The sequence below is a fragment of the Brachypodium distachyon genome, chromosome 3 (assembly GCF_000005505.3).
Source record: "Brachypodium distachyon strain Bd21 chromosome 3, Brachypodium_distachyon_v3.0, whole genome shotgun sequence".
Classification (NCBI taxonomy): Eukaryota; Viridiplantae; Streptophyta; class Magnoliopsida; order Poales; family Poaceae; genus Brachypodium; species Brachypodium distachyon.
Window position 1 is genome coordinate 54321650 of NC_016133.3, and position 22603 is coordinate 54344252.

Sequence of the window (22603 nt, forward strand, 5' to 3'; positions counted from 1 at the left end):
AATTCAGGGCATCCGTACCAGATGACGTAAAATAAGTCAGCAGCAAAAATCGATGCCACCAAAAATGCATAGGAACATACCACATTTTAACTTTGCAAGATCATCACAAAAACAACAACATTTGGGCAGAAGGAAAGACTAGAACACAAGGATGTGTCTCCTGGATAATTTTCTCAAAACTCTGGGGTTTGTTGCGCGTCCTAAAAATAAACGGAGCGTCGTGCATTTAGAAATGGACGGGCAAGATTGGATCAGTGGCATCCACCGGATCTCGGAGTAATAAAATGGAGCCTCTTGTCTTCTTTCTCGGGAGCCTGGCGGCTCAGCTGGACTGGATTGGCAGCCGGCTCCCTCCCCAGTCATATTCTCCCAGCCCCGCCTTCTTCCTCCGCGTCTGCTCCCCACTTCAGCTCGGTCCTCCTCCTCCTCATTGGCATTGGGTCTAGATCTCCTCCCATCTCGCTGCCGAGCGCCCCACCCCTCGCTCCGTCGCTTATCTTCCTCCTCGCGCGAGCGCCGCCACCGCAGGTTGACCCCCCCTTCGATTCTCTCGCTCCCGGCCATTTCTCATCCCATCACCTCACGAATGGATTCCGCCCTTTAGCACCCCGTTTCATCTCATCAATCTTTCCCAATTCGTAACTGAGTCAAAAATCAAGGTAGGGCGGTCGCCTTTCCCGAAATTACTGACTGCCTGTAACTTTGTGCGCAGCGGCGGACTTCACGATGTCGAAGACGGGAGCGCTGGATCTCGCATCTGGCCTTGGCGGGAAGATCACCAAGGAAGAAGTCAAATCGGCTGTCGATGAGTACGTACCTCCATGCCATTTGCGTGATCCAGAAGTACAGATTTGTTTTTAATATTCAGCAGGGCTCGATGATACACTCGAGGAATAAATAAGGCATGGGAGCTGACCCGATGCAAGTCATTTTCACAATTCCATGCATTCTTTGTGTTGCTCAAATCGTATCTGCAGTTGTGAGCCTAAATTAAACACTCCATCAGTTTGCATCGGTGCCATAGAGCCACAGAGTCGTTCAGAGCCACAGAGCTCCCATGAGTTGATATGACAGAACAACCGTGTTCCATCTTTTCCTTAACCTCACATGTTCTTCTCCGGATGACGACTGTCATTAGTTTGCCTTTGCAATCTGCACCCAGAAATTTCCTTGCATTCCTTCTGCTAAGAATACTATCGTTTTCAGTTACCAGTTCTGGAAATATGGGCATGTTCTTGATGTGATTGTTAGCTTAGATTTCACAATTGGACAATTGTTAGTACTACTTTGGTGGCTTAAACGTACATACCAATTTCTGCCAGCTTTGTGTGCTAGTACTCCAGTACAAGGCAAGGCATCAAACTGGTCATTTAAAACTGTACCTACCACTGTACCTAGGAAGAGTGTCTTGTTAAACCGGTCCTTTCGATGTGGACACTGAGAGCGCCATCAAAATCTGGAACTACTCTACTCTAGTACAATGCTTAATCCAATTGTCTAACTATGCGTATGACAATTGGCTGTACTACTCTAGTACAATGCTTAATCCATCCAATGGTCTCATTTTCTTGGCAAAACAAACTAACAGTTGGATCTAGAGTATCGTACAAAGAATCTGCTGTAGAATCTGCTTAATCCATGGTCTCATCAAAATATTCAGTTTCTCCTTAGCACCGATGCACTGTAGAATCTGCTGCGTCTAATCTTGTTGATCAGCATCTTGATTCCTGAGAGTATTTATGTATGCTTATTCTCTTGAATAAAAATATATCTCCTGCCATAATTTTTCTTGTTGTACAATTAATTTGGACAAAATTATGTCATAAGGTATGAAAAATATCATGGATATTATGGAGGGAAGGAGGAAGCAAGGAAATCCAACTACACTGATATGGTAATGATTATCCTATATGGAAGACAGTTTTGGAGAAATATTGCTATAAATTTGATGCATCTCTACTAAAGTTATCTGCCAGCAGTGATTATTCATTTATTTGTCCATGAAATTTGGTAATTTTGTACTAGTTAGCTTCAGGGTATGTACAACAAATTATTAGCTTGCAGTTCTGCTTACATGATATCATTAGAGATCTACGTTTTTTCAAAAGATGACTTAATGTCTCAATGCTTCTAGTATAGCCAGTAATTTGGAAAGATGATTAGAGTTACAAATACACATGCAACTTCTAGGTTCTGCTTTGCATTCTTTATGGTTACATATCATTTGTTTCTTTAAATATCATAAGCATATAATGTTTACTATGTCATTTTGATGGCCCATGATTGTGGTCTACTAGGATTTGAATATCAACATCTGATACTATCATGTTTTATCAGGTTAATAAATACTATGATCTTGCTACTAGCTTCTATGAGTATGGCTGGGGTGAATCCTTCCATTTTGCTCACAGGTGAAGACTCTTGTCAAAAGAACAAATAGCCGATCTTTCATTTGTCACAAAAATAGATCATTTTGTTTTTATTCCAAGAGAAAGAAAAATCAAAAGAAGCAGTCTAAGTTAGTCTCTGAACATGATTCCCATGTCCGTTGATATTTTAGATGGAATGGAGAATCATTAAGAGAAAGCATCAAAAGGCATGAGCACTTTCTGGCCTTACAGCTCGAGTTAAAACCAGGAATGAAGGTCAGTTTTCTTATCAAGAACAAATAGCCAAAGCCAGAATGCTTTAAAAAATTTCGCTGCTCTTGCTACAACATAACATGACAAGGAAATATCTAATAACCAGATACTGTTTTCTTCACTTGTTTGCATAGGTTTTGGATGTGGGCTGCGGAATAGGCGGACCATTAAGAGAAATTGCCAGATTTAGGTTTGATTCCAGGGGCACCTCTCTTCATACTCAGTGAAATGATCAATGTTTGTATTGCTTAAATTATGAAGTTGTGGTGATATGATTTTGGGGAGAGTCTTTGGGAAAATATGAAAACAGAGCCTGATCATTTACTGAAAACTACAAATACTTTTGGTATAAGCCTTGATCCATTTCCTGTTAAAACAAGGCAGCCAACCACTCAACTATATATGTAAAAAATATACTCCCTCCAATTCATAAAAAGTGTCGCCCATTTAGTATAAAATTTGTACTGGCTTAGTACAAAATGGGCGACACTTTTTATGGATCGGAGGGAGTAACTTTTTTCTCTGTTTTCAAATAATTGAAGATGTATAACTGCATGTCTTGGTGAGTTAAATAAAGAAATATTAGTTTTGTCATCATTCAGTATCGTGCTATCATTACATATACTTGTGGCCAGAAATAACTGACCTGACAACCGTTCGCTGCAGCTCGACCTCAGTTACCGGTTTGAACAACAATGACTATCAGATAACTAGGGGAAAGGTGGTTCAATGTGCATCTTTAAGTGTTACCCTCATCAGTAATAACATAACTCTTTTGTTAACAATGACATTTTTGTATTCAGGAGCTCAATCGGTTGGCAGGACTTAGTAAAACTTGTGATTTTGTCAAGGTATTATTGGCCTACCCACTAGATCATATTTATTTTGGGTTCAGTTTTTTTGCCTAGTTTGCTGTTCTCCCCCCTCCCATTTTGTAGGCAAAAAAAATCTTTGCATTTGTTTTCCCCTCTGTTCCCAAAAGTGCTGGGAGAGTGGTGGAGTGGTGCTTTTAATAAAGAATCTATATATTGACTAAAGACAAATGTTGTCTGTGCAAAATGTTATAAGCTTGATGCTTTTGTTTAAAAAAAAATACAAAAGAATAAAATGACAGTCTTCATTTCCTATGCATTGATTGGAAATACAGGCAGACTTCATGAAGATGCCATTCTCTGATAACACTTTCGATGCTGTTTATGCTATTGAGGCAACATGCCATGCACCTGATCCGGTATGACCTCTGTCACTTCTGTATTAGCATTGCCTTCTCTTTTAGAACGTTCTTGCAATGCAAAAATGAATTGATTTTTTGTTGCACAGGTTGGCTGCTATAAGGAGATCTACCGTGTATTGAAACCTGGTCAGTTTTTTGCCGTATATGAGTGGTGCATAACTGATCACTATGACCCAAACAATGCAACACACAAGAGGATTAAGGATGAAATCGAGCTTGGAAATGGCCTGCCAGATATCCGAAGTACTAGGCAGTGTCTTCAAGCTGTTAAAGATGCTGGGTTTGAGGTAAGATATTATTCTTTCCGTCTCTTTTTGTTTAATCATGTGCTTCTAGGATTTACTGAGAGGAATCCACTTCTAGAATAGAAAAATACTGCAAATGTTTGTTTATTTTCAATATCATGGAGTTTCATCAGGTCTCTAATGGAGATAATATTTTGTCTTCATGAAGGTTATTTGGGATAAGGATCTTGCTGAAGATTCTCCATTGCCTTGGTATTTGCCCTTGGATCCAAGTCGATTTTCGTTGAGTAGCTTCCGTTTGACTACCGTGGGACGATTAATTACTCGCAATATGGTGAGACAATGAATACTTGATTTTTTTTAATTCTTTCCATCATTTCATTCTGAACAATCAAATCAAATTATTATTTCTCTCACATGAAGCACTAAAATGGACTATAGGCCAGCAATTTCTAAACCATTTCTACAAACCTCATTCTCTACTAGATTCCTGTTTTGTGGCTTTTTACCATGAGAGTTATCATGCCAGTAATTTTGTGTTGAATTAGATACAAATAGGAAAATATTGAATCTCACCTCTTGCAGTTAGAGCAAAATTGGACTCTTCACCACTAATGGTATAGTATGGCCACAGATATAGTTCCAGTTGCTTGGCATTCACCATTTGTATCGTATCTTCTATCTTAATCCTTAACAAAAAGATGGGCTGGTTTTGATCTTGAGTTCTTGATATTCTGTAACATTTATATGGCTTGCCTAATATAGACAATGCCATTTATGGAAAACATCAAACCGACAACAGACTTGATGTGTTTTGCTGGCCATCAAATGTACGGAGTTGCTTGACTAATCAATTCAATGAAATTTAGTTCCTAATCCATAACAAGGTGTAGATAATAACTAGGGGAGAGTTAAACTTTATGGATTATGTTGTATTATCCAATGTAGTAAGCCATGGCAGCCAAAGTGGATTCAAGCATGACTTCAAGCTTTGTTCACAAGAGGTAATAAACTTGACGTCATGATTCTCTTGTTGATATTTTTCAGGTCAAGGCATTAGAATACATTGGTCTTGCTCCTCAAGGTAGTCAGAGGGTCTCTAATTTCCTAGAGAAGGCTGCAGAAGGTCTTGTTGAAGGTGGCAAGTAAGTTTATCTCTGAACCACGTTTCTGAAATATAAAGCATAATTGCACCCATTTTTTTATTTATCAGAATGCAACTTCAGAAGCTCCTCACCACCTTCGGTGGTTTTGTTTTTATATCCCCTCCTGTTAAATACTGTATCTGTGAATGTAATGTGGGCAATACCTACAGGAAGGAAATCTTCACGCCGATGTACTTCTTTGTGGTTCGCAAGCCTCTTTCAGAATGAGCAACTTTCAGGTACCAGATGATCCCGTCCAGCTTGCAAAATTATGAGCACTTTCCTGTTTATGAATTTCCAAGTCCTTACCGTGGGTAGTTTTGAAGCCAGACAAGGCAAGGATGCATTTTGGAGAAGCACGCTTGGGGAGTTTGATGATGCTCAGAATCCCAGGTTCTGATCTGTAGAAGAAGAGAAAGAGTGGAATATGTTCTCTGTTTATTCAGTGTTAAATGTTGAGCTCCTGTTTGTTTTTCTTGTATTCCCTTCCCGTATGAGCTTTTGACCCAAGCATTTCATCTGTGGTGTATGTGCTTGTGCTAGCTAGGCTTAGGATGAACTGACGATTTTGAGACCCTTTATTGTGCCAAGTTATCAGTGACATAAATAAGCTGGATGCAGTTTCTTTCCCTTCATAGTTTGCATAAGGCCCCATTCAGAAGCTGAACAAAGCACTATGCTCGTTAAGAAGACTGACGCGCTCGAGGCTCGGGACTTCTGACTCGTCAGCTTTAGTGCATTGTATCGCTAAACTGATGGCGAAGAGTCGGTGTGCTTTGCAACTATTTTGTCTTCAGGCACGTTGATTGAAGCTGACACTGCGACGAGCTGTGAACTACTCATTCTGTCACAAAATAACTGTCATGAATCTGTATAAAATCTTATATAAATTCATGACATTTATTTTGAAACGGAGGGTTTATTTTGGGACGGAAGGAGTATAATTCAACCCTTGTACTTGTATGGGGTCGGTGATAATTGGCACGTACGGATGGACCGGCTCCTGTAACAACTGCTCCATTGACCTCGAGTTCTCGTTTAAAGCGCCACATCCCGGCAAATGTGCAGATAGTTTTCTTTAGGAGAAACGTGCAGGTTGCTCACGAACACGGCTTATTTACCGGCACCTGGACCGGTTGGTTTTCCGCTGTCGGATCTCGCGCAAAGATTCGCGCCAAACGTTTTATTCCCATGTTCTCCCACGTGAACTGCTCTAACGCACGCATCTCACGCAAATCTGACGGCGGAAAACCCACCGGTACAGCTGATTCACTCTGAACCCGAATAAATAATATAAACCATTCGAATTATATTTTTTTTAGAATATTCGAATTATTATACCTAAACTTATGGTCGGTGATGCGCCATACACCGTGTTAGTACAACCCCCGCGCACGGTCCACGGCCCCAGAGATGGTACTTCTTCCGTCCAACAATATTGAGCCCATTAGCTTTCCTTTGACTAATGTTTTGACCACAAATTACTCTATTAATATATAATTGTATAACATAAATTCATATTCATTATGTTACTACTCAAGGATTTTGCTTATGGTTATGATTTTGATCACATTAGTCACACATTCATTAAATAATTTGTAGCCAAAAGTTTGATCAACCAAATCATAATATGCTTTGTATTGTTGGACGGAGACAGTCTGGTACTCTCGCTTGGGAGAGGAAGCGAGTGAGAACAAGAAGAGATCCAGTCCAGTCCCATGATCAGAAAACGAAAGCCCGATTGGCCCAACCCCCTCCAACGTTACCCAACTCGGTGATCCGCGGGCCGTTTTTGCGGCCTTCCCTATTTTATCGCCGCGGCGGGCACTGGGCAGAGATCGATCGGTCTGGAACTTGGCCGACGGGGGGACACGACGTGACACGAAGGCATTTCAACCTGCATGATGCGCGCGTCGCGCAATTGGTGCCCGGCGGGCCAAGCATGGAAATCCGCGTGAGATGCATGCATGCAAACTTGCAAAGTCCACGGACGGATACACTTCACAAGATCTGCAGGCTGTGTGCCGCACCACGAGCGGACCCGGCCGTCCGCCGGGACATTGCTGTAGCTTGGGACCAAATTAGTAACAGTACAAGTCAGGAAACCTTTTTTTTTTTAGAATGCGAAGCCAGGAAACTTTGAGCGTGCTTTATACATGGAGCATTACATTAGCACGATTTGGCAAGTTGCGCGGACCAAGCAGAGAGAAACAGTGTGCCGCAAACTCTCATCCATGGATGAGTGACCACCATCATGTACATACCTAGCTCGCCTGGATACATTTTTTTTTAACCCGAATTAAGTCGCCTGGATATAAGCAGAGGGTGGTCGATCCCTGTGTGTATATGATGTCGGTGGGAAGGGGGAACCACGCATACAGTTCTCCTTGCAAGCTGCAAGCATATCACTATCAGTGAAAATTTGAAAACGCAATCCGTTGCCAGAAGACCAGAAGCCAGAAGAAAACATAGTAACACTATAAAACGGGCATTGAATTCCCGCGCCAACCAAACATCCGGTAATCGGCACGCAGGACCGGCGGCTCTCCTGCACCGCTCAAAATGGAACCTCCATTACTCTCCATCGGTCTTGTGAACAACCAAAAAGTTTCAGCTATCCAAAAAGGTTCCAGAGACAGTAACAGCAGGGTCCTCCTAAGCCTAGCTAGCTCCGATCCTTTTTCCTCACCTCGATCATCTCATTCACCGGTCGGTATCACCATCGATCAAATCCTTGGTTTCCATGCAACGACTTCAATTCGCATCACATCGCATCGTATTCATATCGGTGTTCACCTCCTGTGACCCCTGTCCTCGAAGCAATATATGCACGCCTACCTAGCTACTATACTCACGGCTCGACGTTACGTACAGTACTTCTCGCCCGTGTAGCTTAATTAGGTCGACGATCGATCCGTCCAATCTTGTTACTCCTGATATGCCGGCTCGGTCTCTTGTCTCCGTCGTCGCAGGCGCCCGAGTGCGTGTAACAATGTGTAGTGTGCGTACTACTGATTTGAGCTTGCTGATTATATCAAGTGCCATTCCAGTGCTGCTGGTATCCAAGGGGCCCTCTGATATGTCTGAATCACGAGAGAATTCCATATTTGTCACTGAGAATTTGTTCACATGTCCAAATTTCACTGAGAATTTGCCTGTTCCAAATATGCTACTCAAATTTTACATGTGGTACAAATATGCCACTGCCGTTAGCTGACCGCTAGTTGACCGTTAATTCAATTTTATATTGACCGAAATACCTCTGTTCCAAAGATAAAAAAACAAAAAGAAACAAGAAAACTAAAATACCCTCTCGGTCTCTCTCTCCCTCCAAAAATTATGATGAGTTTTAGTCTATTAATTTGCTGGATCTATTATGACTTTTGTGATGTTAATTAAAATCAAGGGAAGACTATTGAAATTTTCCAATTTTTCATGCTAAAATCATTATTGTTGAAACTTAGTCTGAAATGGTATTACGGGCATCTTAAAAACCTTGAAAAGCTAAGTTTTCTAAAATGAGTAATTTGTTGTAAACGGAACATCAACATACTACATAGGGCAAAATTGTTTTTTCATCTTCTACTTAATGGTCATAGCGGTCAACTAACTGTAGTGGCATATTTGTATCCCGTGCAAAATTTGAGTAACATATTTGGAACAGAGAAATTCTGGATGTCAAATATGAAATTATCTCCTGAATCATCCAAATGGCAAAGACAGCATTGCTACTCCAGCCTGGTGCTCCCTGATGGCAACAGGGCACAGTTCGTCGGTTTACACGGGCTCAGGCATACATGCATGCACATCGATGTACGTACGTGCATTGGCATTGTTCAGGAAAAAAAGAAGCATGAACAAACATGATCTGCCTTGGCTTTTGCAAGAGGTCAAACTGCCTAGTGTGGCGTCTTGTAGCCCTCCTTCGCGGGATGGCAGTGTAAAATCGCTGCAGCGGCGTCTTGGGAGCGGAGCATGCATGTCTTCATTAGGCACAGGCGCACGGAACAGAGATGCTCTCCTACGCTACGAGTACCGGCTACTAGGTACGCACTTCCGGGCAACGAACTGTTTACTAGGCTAGACCGGCCGTTAATTAGTTAATGACGGAGCCAAAACATCGTCAGCTCCAACGATTATGCTTTGCTTTCCAGGAGTCAGTACAGCAGTATGCTGTGTTTTTCTTGGCACTTTGTCCATTCCGTACTGTTCCCTCTAAGCAACACGACACGAGAGCAGAGCACCTGCGGCTAACTAGGTGCTCAGAAAATTTAAATAAAACGCCATCAGGGACACAGAATGACAGAAATGACATGTTTAAGAGGGAGTGAGAGAGAGAGAGGGACGTGACGGGTTGGCAGGCAGCGGTATCATTCTTTATCTGCTTCGCGGGAGGAGACAGGCGACGGCAGAGTACAGGCCGTAATTATTGGGCCCTCATGGCCGCAGATTTTGTTTTTTTTCATCATCATCGTCGTGGGGTCGAATTTGTCAAACAAAGACGTCAGATCAACCTCTGCTCTGGCTCCTGATTCCTCTTAGGCGAGCAGTGACGGCGACGGGAAACGTTTGTTAAACCCCCCGCAAAAAATAAAAAGAAAAGGGAAACGTTTGTTAAACAAATCCTCGCGATTGATTCCGCTATACAACAACGCAGGCTTGCCTGCGGTAGCCGTAGGATATGGGCTGGTCGTCATCGTTAATTCGATGCTATCCAGCTAAGTACGTATAGTTGCTCGCATGCATGTGAGCCGTTGGTGCTACACTGCTACTATATCTTTTCCGAGAAGTTCCATTTGATTGATTGTGTGAGCGCGACGGCAACTAATTTCCTTCTCGCTGGATCGATCGGTACCCTGCTGTAAACCTGATCTGGTCAAGTACTGTAACCCAACCAGAGGATGTTGCTGGACCTTGGCTCCACCATCTCTTGCTCTTTACCAAGGCGACCGCTAGTCCGCTATATTGCACGCTTCCGGCCTGCCGGCTCCACCTGCGGTCATTGTTGCTATTGCTATTTCCTGTGCTGTCATTGTTGCTTGCTACGTACGTATATACAGCCCTGAGCTCTTGTCTTCATTTGGCCTGATGTGTACCGGCCGTACGTTCGGCCAAACACTTATAGCTGCCATATGCAAGCATCTTGCTCAGATTACACACAAAACCGAAACACGTGTAGTTTCTTCTATCTTTCCTTTTTGGTGATTGTCTATTTATAAATCGTCTAGTACATACTGTATCTAGTACCACACTCATGTCTTGATAATCCCAATCACCAGCTCGGAACGACATTCAGACATCATCATCTGTCAACTTTTACTATAAGTATAGCTTACATAACTAGTAGAACTAACAACAATAATTTTTTTGCTCAAACAAAACGCCTTCAATTAAAAAACGGCAATTTAAAGCTTAATTAATTGTCCAATGTTATCACAGGTGGTCTAGATTCTCGAAACTTCCTTCCAGCCGGAGGAAATTTGCAGAACCGAGAAACTTTACTGTCATCCACGGAGTACAGCTGCGCAAGTTTTGTTCTGTTCTGTTTGCAGTAATCATACAATTGATTAATTGATTGGAGAGAACGAGAGGCCGGGAGACGAGACGGTGTACTCCTATAGCGTGCAGTGGTAGCTAGCTAGAGTGTGGACTGTAGAACAGTACTACGTACTGCTGGGCGCTGGCCTTGCCGCGCGCCGCATTAATAGCCACGGCAGTCAATTTTCCACCTCCCCTGCCCGGCCGTCTCAAGCAGCAAGAGGCCCCCCTGCAGCTGCAACAGCTGCAATGCCAGGGTCGTCGTCCTCGGAGTATTAATGGCGGCGTAGGCCTCCCCACTGATCCGTCCCCAGCTACCGTAGATCACCTGCCGTCCGTCCCCTCCCGTGCCATCAGCACTCTATAGCTCGCCCCGCTCGTTTAATTGCTGGCACAGGGAAGCGCGACCCGGCCATGATCCGTCCATCCGTCCGTCTCGTCCGATCCAATGCCACATAATTGCCACTACTAGCTGGTGCTGTGCTGAGCTGCGATTCCGATTTCCCAGCATAAATACTCCCCCTCGCGCTCGGCCACACGCCCCGCTCCTAGCTCCCGTGCTGCGCGTGCTCCGTATAGCTATTACGGAGTACAACAACATTCCGGCGAGAGTGTACTAGAGTCTCGATCTATGGCGGCCGGCGGAGGCGTTGCGGCGGCCGTCGCGAGCGTGTTGGTGTTCTTACTCGCGGCTGGAGGCGGCGCCGGCGCAGCGAGCGAGGGGTGTGAGGAGCGGGAGAGGGATAAAGTGGAGGCGCTGCCGGGGCAGCCGGCGGCGGCGAGGTTCGTGCAGTTCTCCGGGTACGTGACGGTGAGCGAGGAGCGGGGCCGGGCGCTCTTCTACTGGCTCACCGAGGCCGCCGCCGGCGCCGACGCCGGCACCAAGCCGCTCGTGCTCTGGCTCAACGGAGGTATGTTACGTCACACGCCAGCTCCAACCCCAACCGAATTCCACTCCTTTAATTTCTACTAGTAACTGCATCTTGGATTGCTAATTCGTCGTCATCCGCGCATGCAACTAGCGTCCATGGTTTAGCCAGCTAGTAGCTAGCGTGCCTCATCTTCCGTGGTTCCGGCCGGCCGTCCTCGTTGAATACTTGCATATCGAACGATCGTCCATGGTTTTTTACACATGCATGATGAATTGGTGATTACATTTCCTTTCCTTTTTTAAATTAGTTCTTGATGTTCTTCGACCTCGCTGGCTAGCTTCTTCTGCGTACCGTATAACAATGCGCTGTCTACAAGCAAGTCGCTGTTGACCAAAACATATATGGGGGGTCTTTGCTTACTTTTGTTCTAGCTTAAAAAGGTTCACCTTTCCGGAGCTTTTGACACAAACTCTCAAGTCCAAACTTCAAACTTGATGATGCCTGCAGCCACACATACGCCTAGCTGTAGGCTGTAGCTATAGCTAGCGGCATCAACCAAATTAAGGAAAGCTCCATTCCCTCCTCGGATTCTCAAACAAACACCACAGAATACTCCAAACACACAACTGCACAGACATGCTCCAATCGATATCAATGCGCACCCAGAGAGACATAAATAAGGAAATGTCCGTTGCGGCTTACACAAAACAGGCAAGGTCCGATAGCCAAATCCCCACCTAAACTCCATGCATGCAAACGATGGGCTGTGCAAAACAAAACGCCTGCTGCTGCTGCTGCTTAGCTTTATCTTAGCTTACACCTTGTTGGCACGCATGGTAAAGGACAAGTTACACGACCATGATGAGCCTGGTTTTTCCTGGGAGTTTGTTTGTTGGGTCCGGCCGGGTGTGCAGTAAATGCAGGAGACGTAAATGCGTGCCCGAGGACATGACCAAAGCCTGAAGAAGCAATAACAGCTCGCAGATGATGAGTCAGAGAGAGATGGAGAGGGGCGCATGCATTGCAGCAGGAGGAGCGGCCTGCGTGGCTGCATGCACGGCTGTGCTCGGCCAGAGGACAAGTAACTCTTATCATCCTTTGTTTGGCCCCCGGCCGGAGCTTGATCCCTTTCTGTTTTGCCATTTTCTGTGAAACCCTTGGGACCCATGTGTGTTTATGCGTGTGAGAGAGAGAACCATATGGAGTATTAGCCATTAGAGGCCAGACAGTGCTTTGGGAACCTACGCTTGGTTCTTTCCGCAATAAATAAGACCACCTAGCTCGGCTGTGCATACTAGGAAGCCAGACAAGTACTGTACTACTGTCATTTGTAAATGTGGTCTTTGATTGATGCCAATAATTAAGCACGATTACTAATAGTAGGCGCATGCAGAGATCGCCTTCCACATTGCTGGTGGAATGCATATGTCCTGTCCTGGCCGGGCGGCCATCCTTGATCTCCTAATTTAGCGTCTTGACAGTCAGAAGTAAGTAAACCCAGCCACTCGATCTGTCTGAGAACGCCCTGCCATCGGCGGCGGCCAACCGCGACGATGCGGAGAGCCCAGTCAGCCACCTACCTAACCTACCTATCTCTCGTCTCGCCACGATTCAGAATCGTTCTGATTTCTGATCTAGCTCTGGAGGAATGCTGCATGGTGGCAGCTGGAGGACCAGATCGCTGAGGACTCTGGACTCTGGAGCCCGGCCTGGTCGATGAATGAATGAACCCTGCCCGTCGACCGTCCTTTGAGATCCGCGCGATCTTAGCCTGTGACAGACACACACAAACACAGGTAGTGCAGGGCCCTGGCCTCTCGTGGTGGCGCTGCAGCCTCATGTGACTGCTGCAACCCGGCATGCAAGCTGCGATCCACCAAATGGGCCACGGGAAACGAAATGATGATGAGCTGAGCTGAGCCGAGCTACCTAGCCAAGATCAGTGTTTGGTTGCCTGCGAGTTGCGACTTGCGAGTGATCTGACCACCGATCGAAGGCTGCGGCGGCGAGCGGGGGAGCAGTAACAAAGAGCACCCCACCACCTTCTCTAGTTCTCTCTCTGTGATCCCTTTTTGGACCCGCTAATGACCTTTTGTTGCTTAGATGCAATTACGCTACAGTTGCTTCTGCTACTTGCCTTATCGTTATTCCCTTTGCTCCGTCTCTTGTCACTATCACACACACACGACGCCGGACAGAAAGGGCCACGGGGTAAAAACCAAAAACAAACCTTTGCCCCCACACGACACAATGCCGTGTTCACTGCGTGTAAAATGTGTGTACTGTGCTGTCCAGACTGCAGTGCAGTTTGAAAAAAACGCTGTAGCAGCAGCAGTGCAACAATCAAATGTGTGTTTGTGTTGTGCCTCCGCCTGTGCTTGCGTTTTGCGCGCGTGCAGATGCAGCCATGCAATGCAAGGGAAGTGTGGCTTCTTTTTCCTTCGCACACACGCACACAACAGACGCGTGGCTTGGCAGTGCTGTGATTTGTTTTCTTTGACTTGGTTTGCCTCGGAAATTGGGGACGCAGAAACGGCCGGTGCACGCCTCTGAACTCTGAAGAAAGAGTTGGACCCTTTTGGACGGGTTCCGCTCTCAGATTACTCTTTTCCTCCAAGGATATGTGTTGTTATTTCAATGTACATGGACCGTAAAGCGGTATAGTCAGCGGCGGCAACTGTAAACTTTACCACACTGTCTACTGGTAACAGTGTCACTTTGGTTCATTTGCCTGCCCAGCGTCATCATTGAGTTGAGCTCTGAACCTCTGTGGGTGCTACTGCTGCGTGCTGTCTGCGGGTCTTCGTGCCCTGTGGGGAGGTCCCCCTGACTATATGGTTTTGCATGCCCTGCTCCTTGATGCACACATTTGGATTTGCTGCATCTTGAATATCCATGGCAAATTTGTACTTATGTTGTTTTTGGATCATTTGCATTTGACAGGTCCAGGGTGCTCTTCTGTGGCGTATGGCGCGTCCGAGGAGATCGGCCCGTTCCGTATCAAACCCAACGGGACAGGGCTCTACCTCAACAAGTACTCATGGAACAGAGGTACTAAGACATATACTGTTCTTATGCATAGAGATGAAAGCATGCAGCATAGCTCCACAGGTTGACTAACTGATCTCTTTGTTGTTTGCTGCAGAGGCAAACCTTCTCTTCCTGGAGTCCCCGGCCGGAGTGGGCTTCTCCTACTCCAACACCACCTCGGATCTCAAGACTTCAGGCGACGAGAGAACCGGTAGGAAAAATGCATAGCCCTGCGGTACAAAAATCTAGTTGCTGCTACTGCGTCAGCACTAACCGTTTGTTGACGTTACTGTGATGCAGCCGAAGACTCGTTGCAGTTCTTGATCAGCTGGATGTCACGGTTCCCGCAGTATCGACACCGGGATTTCTACATTGCTGGAGAAAGCTATGCTGGTGAGTATCTATGACTGGGAATTCATGAGGTGGTTCTCCTGCCTGATTTTCCCAGCACCAGAAGCAAATTTAGGATACTCTCAAACTAGCACCATGTCAGCAGTTGTTTTTGTTGATAGTGTTGTCCGACAAGTACTGGTTCTGTTTAATCTTAGCTCAGTTCCTTCTAAATTTTAGGCCACTACGTCCCCCAGTTGGCAAGGAAGATCGTTGAGTACAACAAAGGCTCACCCAATCCCTTCATCAACCTAAAGGGAATCCTTGTGAGTACTTGTACTATCCAAATTGAAAATAAGCAGATTCCACCCTACAAAGCTGCTACATTTCACCAATGGATCAAACATTCTCATGTGAATTTCACATCTCTTGTGAATGTGATGTCCCAGGTGGGAAACGCAGTGACAGATAACTACTACGACAACATCGGCACGGTGACCTACTGGTGGAGCCACGCCATGATCTCCGATCGCACCTACAAGGCCATCCTCAAGTCCTGCAACTTCACCAGCACCAACGTCTCGATGGCCTGTACCAGAGCCATGAACTATGCCATGAACTACGAGTTCGGCGACATTGACCAGTACAGTATCTACACACCCTCCTGCACCACCGCCTTGTCTTCCCCCAACGCCACAGCCAAAACCCGCCACCACGCTGCGGTGCTGAGGTTCAAGGACACCCTGATCCGCCGCCGGTCCAACAGCTACGACCCGTGCACGGAGACCTACGCCGAGAAGTACTACAACCGGCTGGACGTGCAGGAGGCCATGCACGCCAACACCACTAGGATTCCCTACAAGTGGACTGCCTGCAGGTTCAATCACTTCTTTTCAGAATATTTTTTCTTCTCCATTCTTGTTATGACTCTGAACCCATTGAAGAGTAACAACCAATGCACATCATAATATCGACAGTGATGTGCTCATCAAGAAATGGAAAGATTCAGAGTTCTCCATGCTACCGACATACAGGATGCTGATGAAGGCTGGGATTAGGATATGGGTCTTCAGGTATGCTGGAGAACCTGAACCAGGCAAAGTTTTCCTTTCATGCAGCACAAATTTTTTTTGAGTGGATGTAACCTTTTTTTGTCAATGGTGAATGCAGCGGCGACACGGATTCGGTTGTCCCAATTACCGCAACGAGGTTTGCGATCAGCCACCTTGGTTTGAAGACTAAGATCCGGTGGTACCCATGGTACTCTGGTGGTCAGGTAGTTCAGTTGCCGTTGCTGTCCTGCACTTGCAGTTGAAGCAACAATTTTCGGTGCCCTAACAGTGTAAATCTGTGTACAGGTAGCAGGATGGTCTGAGGTGTATGAAGGGCTGACATTTGCATCAGTGAGAGGTGCGGGGCATGAGGTGCCATTGTTTCAGCCAAGGAGGGCCTTCAGGATGTTCCGGTCATTCCTGGCTGGGGAGCCACTGCCCAAATCCTGAAGGTTCCTGCCTGCCATGAATTGATGTGCAGATTGATGCCTAGCTACAATATCTGAAATCTTTGTAAGATGGATGGAGAGTGTGATGTAGAGTGCTTGCAAGTAGAAAATAATTAGTTGATAGGTGAGGAGTGATTGATTGGTGCTGGGGAAAAGGATGAGAAGAGAATAAGGATGATTATGCCATGGAAACCATTGGCATGGCGGCAACAGGCAAATAAACTTGAATGCGCCTATTCTTGATGGATCTTATGGGTTATCACCAGAAATGTTCACATCAAGAAGTTTTAACTTCCATATCATATAAAGCAAATAGAAAATCGTACCATGACTGCTCAACATTAACCATAAAGTCACACTCATCAATTATTTATTTCTCATTAAGTTAGGTATTGACCTTGCTAACCATTCAAGGACAGCATGCAAAAACAAGGTCACTAGACTATGAATCTTAGACTCAGTGGCACAATTGCATACGAAATCTCCTTTTTTTTAACGGGAAAATCTCATGTTTTGTAACTTCTATGAAAGCAAATGTAACATCCTCAGACCTCAGCCTCAGGGGACTAGAGAAGGATCAGACCTTAAACCCCTCAGCTCGGAGGCATCGCTTGTGAGCTTCTATCCACTTGGTGCATGCGGACTCCCCGTGCTCAACGATGCACTCATCTCTCAGCCTCTTGGTATCAGGGCAAGCGCAGCATATCTTCTTCTTTGGCTTCGAGTCAGTGGCAGGGGCTGGTCCTTCATTCACGATTGAGCAAACCGGTGCCTGCACAGGCGTTGGGTCTCCAGTGCTACCCATTTCAGCAGCAGCAACTCAGGTATTATCTGCAAAACGAGGGTGGAGGAATAGGGAAACACATCAGTCCCTTCTGAACACGATTATACGCTGTTCTCTGAACTTACTGACAGAATAATGTCAAATCTCCTAAAAGAGTCATGATCGTTTCAAGTCAATCGTGGGTTGCAGTTGCACGCACAAATTTAGGTGGCACCGACACAAACTGCGCAAGTTTCAATGAGATTCTTTGATATCAACACCCAGATCGAAGCTTGATAACTACTCCCTCCGTTTCATAACTCTTGTCTCAAATTTGATCATAAATGGATGTATCTATTTCTAAAAAATGTCAGATACATGTAATATTCCGACAAGAATAAGAATCATGGAACGGACTTCCTCCGTTCCTAAATATTGTTGTGGCAACCGAGTGCCTGAACTCTCGGAATCATGCAGCAATCTTCTCGCATAATCTCATATGAACACAACAAACTACGTGACCTAAGGAGAGAAACGCGCGGAGGACTAGAACATGCATCAGATCAACCATCTGAGGCGCGGGGAATGGCAGAGCCGGCCCGCGCCCAACCGCAGCGACTAAGATGGAGATGGAATTGGAGTAAAGGAAGGGGAAGAGGGAAGAAAGAGGCTACTACTTGCCTGGACGGAATTAACGGAGCAAGGAAAGGCCGGAGGAAGGGGAGGCGCCGCTGCCGTCTGTCTCGATTGCCTGCTGCTTGGCTTCGAGTGCGCCGCGGGGTTTTATTCGACGGCGGCCGCGCGGCGGGTGTGCGCGTGTCCTTCTCTTCTTGGGGCTTAAGAAAGAAACACGTAGGTGAGCATAGAAACAAAAGGCCGTGGCGGGCTGGCCCAGTAGGCCCCGTTTCTTTTTGGAGTTTGGATTATTTCTTTTCGAATGGTTCTGGAAAATGAAAACCTTTTTCTGAATTGGATGATTTTTCAACTACGATTTCACCAAAACAGGAGTACAACATGGCACCACTTGACTAACACCGAAACCACCTCGACATCTTGATTCTCTACTTTTGATCATTGTTTCATTGTTACGTGCTCGTCTGCATTATTCTCCGTCTATGTAAACACCTTTTCTTGCTTGATTTATGCAGGAAATGCATTATGTGCGAAACCTACTTCTTTCAGATCTCCGTTTTCACAAGTGTTGTTTGGGATTCTTGGAAGGTGCATTGTATTGTCCATCGCATGCCCTAATTTTCAGATTACACACAACGCACGCCTCCTGTCATAAGATCGTACGAGGTAGAGGTGTGACCTCATAGTAACTGCCCTCCTTAGTTCAAACAAATGAACTAGTTTTATAAAAAGTTGTGTTATTTTAAAATTTTAGTTCATTTTGGTTGAACTAAGAAAGATCATAGATTTTGGTAGAACTAAGAAGGATCATAGGATACGCTAATAATTTTGCAGCTCTAGTAAAAGGACGTCAATTATCGTCCTCCAGTACAAGAACTTTCTATAAAATCGCACACGAGCGCCCGTCCCGACAGCATTTTCTACGATTCGACAACACGCGTCAGGAGAGGGATGGAGGGAAACGACACCAAGTTATACTCCGTATTTAATCTGACAAAAGAGAAAATGTTCAACACATGCAGTTTTATTTTCCTTGGCAACCTTCTTTTTCCTTATTATATTGCCCCGTCTCAGACGCCGAAAGTTGCTTGCAGTTTGTAAATAAACCCCCCTTCCCTGGTGGTTCTGAGGTATCGCGGGGGGGGGGGGGGGGGGGGGGTTCATTCAAGATGAGTTCTTGAGAACCCACTCCACCAAGGTGGAGACACCGAATCCGGTGGCCGCTCGCTTCTTGTCGTTCCACACTGGCCCAGCCATGTCGATGTGCATCCACTGGACCTTCTCGTCAACAAACTGCAAGCCAAGCATGAGTTCCATTAGGACAATGTCGTATCCACAGAGCCTTACGATGCTCGAATTCCATTCAAGGAGCAAAGTGGAAGCAATTGAGCAACTGAAAATGACAAAGAGATGCTATACCTGTTTGAGGAACAGCGCCGCAGTGATAGAGCCACCCTGTCGACCACCCGTGTTGACCATGTCAGCAACACCGGACTTCATAGACTCCCAGTAGCTTTCTTCCAGTGGCAACCTCCAGAACTTCTCTCCAGATACCTCTGAAGCAGCAGTGACTTCCTTGGCTAGTTCATCACTTGGGGTGAAGATGCCTGAAGAGATATTTCTTTTAGCACGCAAGACAGCAGAAGAATCCACTATTCCAACTTGGAAGCACTAAGGATTGTAGTTAGCATAGAGAGCTACAGATGAGCCATATCTTATTGAGCTTACCAGCAATGCTAGGCCCCAGGGCAACAACGCAGGCACCAGTTAGTGTGGCCAGATCAATAATCTGCATGTCATAATAATAATTACAGTAAGTCAGTAGCTCAAACAAGATACTTGAAAAGACATGGTCAGTGCATCTGAGTACAAAATCAAAAGTAATGGCAACTACGGTTGATTATTTATATCATGTAGCAGAACATGGACCTCTATATTGCAAAAGACTTCTCTGCCAAAATGGAATTAGATCAATCGTGCTTCTCTAAATAGGCCTAGCAATATCTTCGTACTATCCCGTTACGACAGCAATATCCAACTGATTTTCTGCTTAAAGCTTTCTATAACAATAATCAATGCATCCAAATTGTAATTGTATGAAGTATCCAAAGAAACAGTTAATTACCTTGTCAACACCTTGATTACAAGCATAGACCAAAGCATCAGCAAGTGTAAGCCTTCCCTCTGCATCAGTATTATTTACCTGAAGGAACATAATTTACACATAAATACATCGTCTACTAAAAACCAGTGGACAAACTGGACAATGAGATCCTCCGAGCATCACAGAACATGCCGGTCTTGTACAATGATTTATCACAAGAAACATACCTCAATCGTCTTCCCGTTAGAAGCAGTCACAATGTCACCAGGTCTCATGCCTGTGCCACTAATCATATTTTCACAGGCAGCAACAATAAAATGAACCTGTGAGAAGGGAAATCATTAGTACAAATAAATACACTAAAACAAAGAGGTTATTCATAAGTAACTTAAGACAGAATTACCTCCACTCCAGGAGGCTTGATTTGGGCCAAAGCTTTGGCTGCACCAAATACTGCTGCAGAGCCTCCCATGTCAAACTTCATCAGTTCAATACTGCAGCCTGGTCCAGTCTTAATGTTGTAGCCACCACTGCAGTTAAATTGGTAAATTGAGTGTTTTACAATTATTAGTTATCATTATTGTCAATAAAAAAGTTCTACCAGCATGAGAAAGCATATCAAATATGACAAATCCACCCAATACTGTAATAATCCACAAAATATGCAGAACGTAGTACAAACCTGTCAAAAGTCAGACCCTTCCCAACAATAGCGAGCTTTCTCTTTACATTACCACCAACAGGTTTGTAGCACAAGTGGATAAAATGAGGAGGATTTGCTGAAGCTGCAGCAACTCCCAAGTAGGAGCCCATCTTTAACTCTTGGCATTTCTCCACATCTAATATGGTGGCAGTGAATACATCACTGTATGTAGAGGCGATCTTTGATGCCTCCTCCGCAAGCACAGCTGAAATGACAACCAAGTGAGAATTGCGATGATGATAAAATAAATGTCCGTTGTAAGGAGACCGGAAGCTACAAACAAGTTTGGCTGACGAAAGAGCTACTGACCAGGGGTAAGGACATTTGCAGGTGAGTTGACAAGCTCTTTTCCGAATATCACGCCGGAGGAAAGATCATTCGCATACTTCAGTTTCTGGTCCACCTCCGGACCAGAACCCAATCCAATAAGATCTACTTGTTTAAGATGCACCTTTTTCGAGTCAGACTTGAATCTGCTGTCCTCATGCAATCCGAGCACAGTTCCTGCAATTAGAATAGACAGAGACGATCCAGCAATATGTCAATGCATTCCATAACCGTCCCATCGAGAAAGAGGGGAAAAAAAAGGAAGATGCACAGAAGCACTGCAGTACCGGAGGCAATTGCTGCAGCAGCATTCAGCTTGAATTCTTGCTGGATCCCACCAGGGGAGGCAAGAAGGACAGCAGCGCTGCTAGCTTGAGCAGACTTGGCAACTGATGCGATGGATTCACCGATTCCCCGGCATGCTGAGGTGGTGGATGGGGCGTTCTGGCCCAAACCAATCAGACCCACCCTCTTGAAACCTTGCCCCGAAAGGCGGAGAACCACTGATTGCCCAGCTTTCCCGGTGAAATCTTCCTCCGCCGAGGCCTCTGACAGGATACCGCCAAGTTGGCTATCCAGCTTATTCAACAAGGCGTTCTCAAATTTGGAGTCCGAGCCTTTAGACAGATCCTTCTCTGTGACTGCAACGGCGAGTACATCTCCCGTCCAATCGGAGAATTCGATGTCTTTAGCGGTAAAATTAACCTACACGAAATAGAGATAACACAGGTTGAGCTCACTTGCAGTCTAAAGCAGCGAGTTTAGACTGAGGGAGCAGCAAATCGGCCAATCTAAACGAAGACGTAGTTGTCCACATGAACACACTAAACTGATCTCGATCTAGCATGTCATAAGTGTTTCGACAGCGAGTCTGTAGTCTCGATCAATTTCACAGCAACCGAAAGAGCTCTACTACCAAGCAAGCGTCTCGATCCAACTCTCCCGCACACACAAAAAAAAGGGCACACGCACCTGGGGCGGCTCGACGACGTTGGGCTTGGTGAGTCCGAGCGCGGGGACCGCGGATGCGGCGGCGGAAGTGTGCCCCATCCGAGCGCGGTGACCGAGCGGCCGGCGGAGAGGCGCGGCACCGAACGACGACGACGAAGACGACGGGCGAGCGGACAGGACCGCAGGCGGCGCGCGCGGGAGCCGGCGGAGCAGGTGCGTCGGGCGGCGGGTCAGCAGGCGGGACGCTACGGCGGCGACGGCGGCGGAGGTGGATGCGGCGGACGCCATTGGAGTGTGGGCGGGGGCGAGGTATATATCGGCCGAGGTTGCGTTGCCAGCCGTCCGATCGGGACGCGCCCTTGTAGACGTCAGCCGGGTCAGGATACGGCTCTCCCCCGCGAACCGGCTCCGCGCACGCAAAGGTTTCTCCCAGCGCTGTTCTCTATGGGACTGACAGGTGGGTCTGTCATGTGGTGGGCTCACATGTCAGTGAAGTTGGTTTAGTTTGCGTATGGTGTTCTGTTCGAAGCGGAGGAGCATAGAACTAGTATTGTCTTTTGCGTGCTCGGGCTAGCGTTTAGGATT

General features: G+C 45.8%; 4 protein-coding genes across 6 annotated transcripts; 2 read left to right on the forward strand and 2 right to left on the reverse strand.

Annotated features, from left to right (window-relative positions):
* Positions 1-300: 300 nt before the first annotated feature.
* Positions 301-5901, forward strand: LOC100826864 (cycloartenol-C-24-methyltransferase 1). Of its 3 annotated transcripts, none has more exons than XM_010237614.3 (14): positions 301-528; positions 713-809; positions 1828-1894; positions 2338-2411; positions 2561-2645; positions 2777-2832; positions 3309-3363; positions 3446-3493; positions 3790-3873; positions 3963-4163; positions 4330-4455; positions 5169-5266; positions 5437-5505; positions 5585-5901. In XM_010237614.3, exons 2-13 carry the CDS (start codon positions 727-729, stop codon positions 5492-5494), a joined length of 1035 nt encoding a protein of 344 aa, XP_010235916.1. In that variant the 5' UTR covers positions 301-528; positions 713-726; the 3' UTR covers positions 5495-5505; positions 5585-5901. The 3 variants fall into 3 exon arrangements, with proteins under 3 accessions (XP_010235916.1, XP_003570293.1, XP_010235915.1); XM_003570245.4 differs by having other exon boundaries at positions 5593-5901; XM_010237613.3 differs by having other exon boundaries at positions 5597-5901.
* Positions 5902-10992: 5091 nt separating this feature from the next.
* Positions 10993-16834, forward strand: LOC100827166 (serine carboxypeptidase 24). Its single transcript, XM_003570246.4, has 9 exons — positions 10993-11715; positions 14620-14727; positions 14822-14917; positions 15007-15099; positions 15277-15362; positions 15486-15913; positions 16014-16109; positions 16207-16312; positions 16395-16834. Exons 1-9 carry the CDS (start codon positions 11436-11438, stop codon positions 16536-16538), a joined length of 1437 nt encoding a protein of 478 aa, XP_003570294.1. The 5' UTR covers positions 10993-11435; the 3' UTR covers positions 16539-16834.
* A 44-nt stretch (positions 16835-16878) lies between these two features.
* LOC104583834 (cytochrome c oxidase copper chaperone 2) lies at positions 16879-18133 on the reverse strand. The gene is made up of 2 exons (XM_010237615.3): positions 17982-18133; positions 16879-17368 (listed from the first exon to the last, which is right to left on the reverse strand). Exon 2 carries the CDS (start codon positions 17340-17342, stop codon positions 17115-17117), a length of 228 nt encoding a protein of 75 aa, XP_010235917.1. The 5' UTR covers positions 17343-17368; positions 17982-18133; the 3' UTR covers positions 16879-17114.
* Positions 18134-18743: 610 nt separating this feature from the next.
* Positions 18744-22323, reverse strand: LOC112272028 (leucine aminopeptidase 2, chloroplastic). The gene is made up of 10 exons (XM_024462535.1): positions 22040-22323; positions 21355-21772; positions 21050-21244; positions 20720-20945; positions 20441-20567; positions 20265-20360; positions 20059-20136; positions 19662-19722; positions 19353-19540; positions 18744-19226 (listed from the first exon to the last, which is right to left on the reverse strand). The coding sequence occupies exons 1-10, from the start codon at positions 22304-22306 to the stop codon at positions 19098-19100; spliced, it is 1785 nt and encodes a 594-aa protein (XP_024318303.1). The 5' UTR covers positions 22307-22323; the 3' UTR covers positions 18744-19097.
* Positions 22324-22603: the final 280 nt, after the last annotated feature.

Excerpts from the sequence above, each read along its gene's own strand:
- LOC100826864 (XM_010237614.3), top strand. The coding sequence starts at position 727 with ATGTCGAAGACGGGAGCGCTGGATCTCGCATCTGGCCTTGGCGGGAAG. Across the intron at positions 2,412-2,560 it reads TCCTTCCATTTTGCTCACAG|ATGGAATGGAGAATCATTAA; the intron begins GTGAAGACTCTT and ends TTGATATTTTAG. Across the intron at positions 3,494-3,789 it reads AAACTTGTGATTTTGTCAAG|GCAGACTTCATGAAGATGCC; the intron begins GTATTATTGGCC and ends TTGGAAATACAG.
- LOC100827166 (XM_003570246.4), top strand. The coding sequence starts at position 11,436 with ATGGCGGCCGGCGGAGGCGTTGCGGCGGCCGTCGCGAGCGTGTTGGTG. Across the intron at positions 15,363-15,485 it reads TCAACCTAAAGGGAATCCTT|GTGGGAAACGCAGTGACAGA; the intron begins GTGAGTACTTGT and ends GTGATGTCCCAG. Across the intron at positions 16,313-16,394 it reads CATGGTACTCTGGTGGTCAG|GTAGCAGGATGGTCTGAGGT; the intron begins GTAGTTCAGTTG and ends ATCTGTGTACAG.
- LOC104583834 (XM_010237615.3), bottom strand. The coding sequence starts at position 17,342 with ATGGGTAGCACTGGAGACCCAACGCCTGTGCAGGCACCGGTTTGCTCA.
- LOC112272028 (XM_024462535.1), bottom strand. The coding sequence starts at position 22,306 with ATGGCGTCCGCCGCATCCACCTCCGCCGCCGTCGCCGCCGTAGCGTCC. Across the intron at positions 19,541-19,661 it reads CCTGGGGCCTAGCATTGCTG|GCATCTTCACCCCAAGTGAT; the intron begins GTAAGCTCAATA and ends ATATCTCTTCAG. Across the intron at positions 19,227-19,352 it reads CGGCGCTGTTCCTCAAACAG|TTTGTTGACGAGAAGGTCCA; the intron begins GTATAGCATCTC and ends CTTGGCTTGCAG.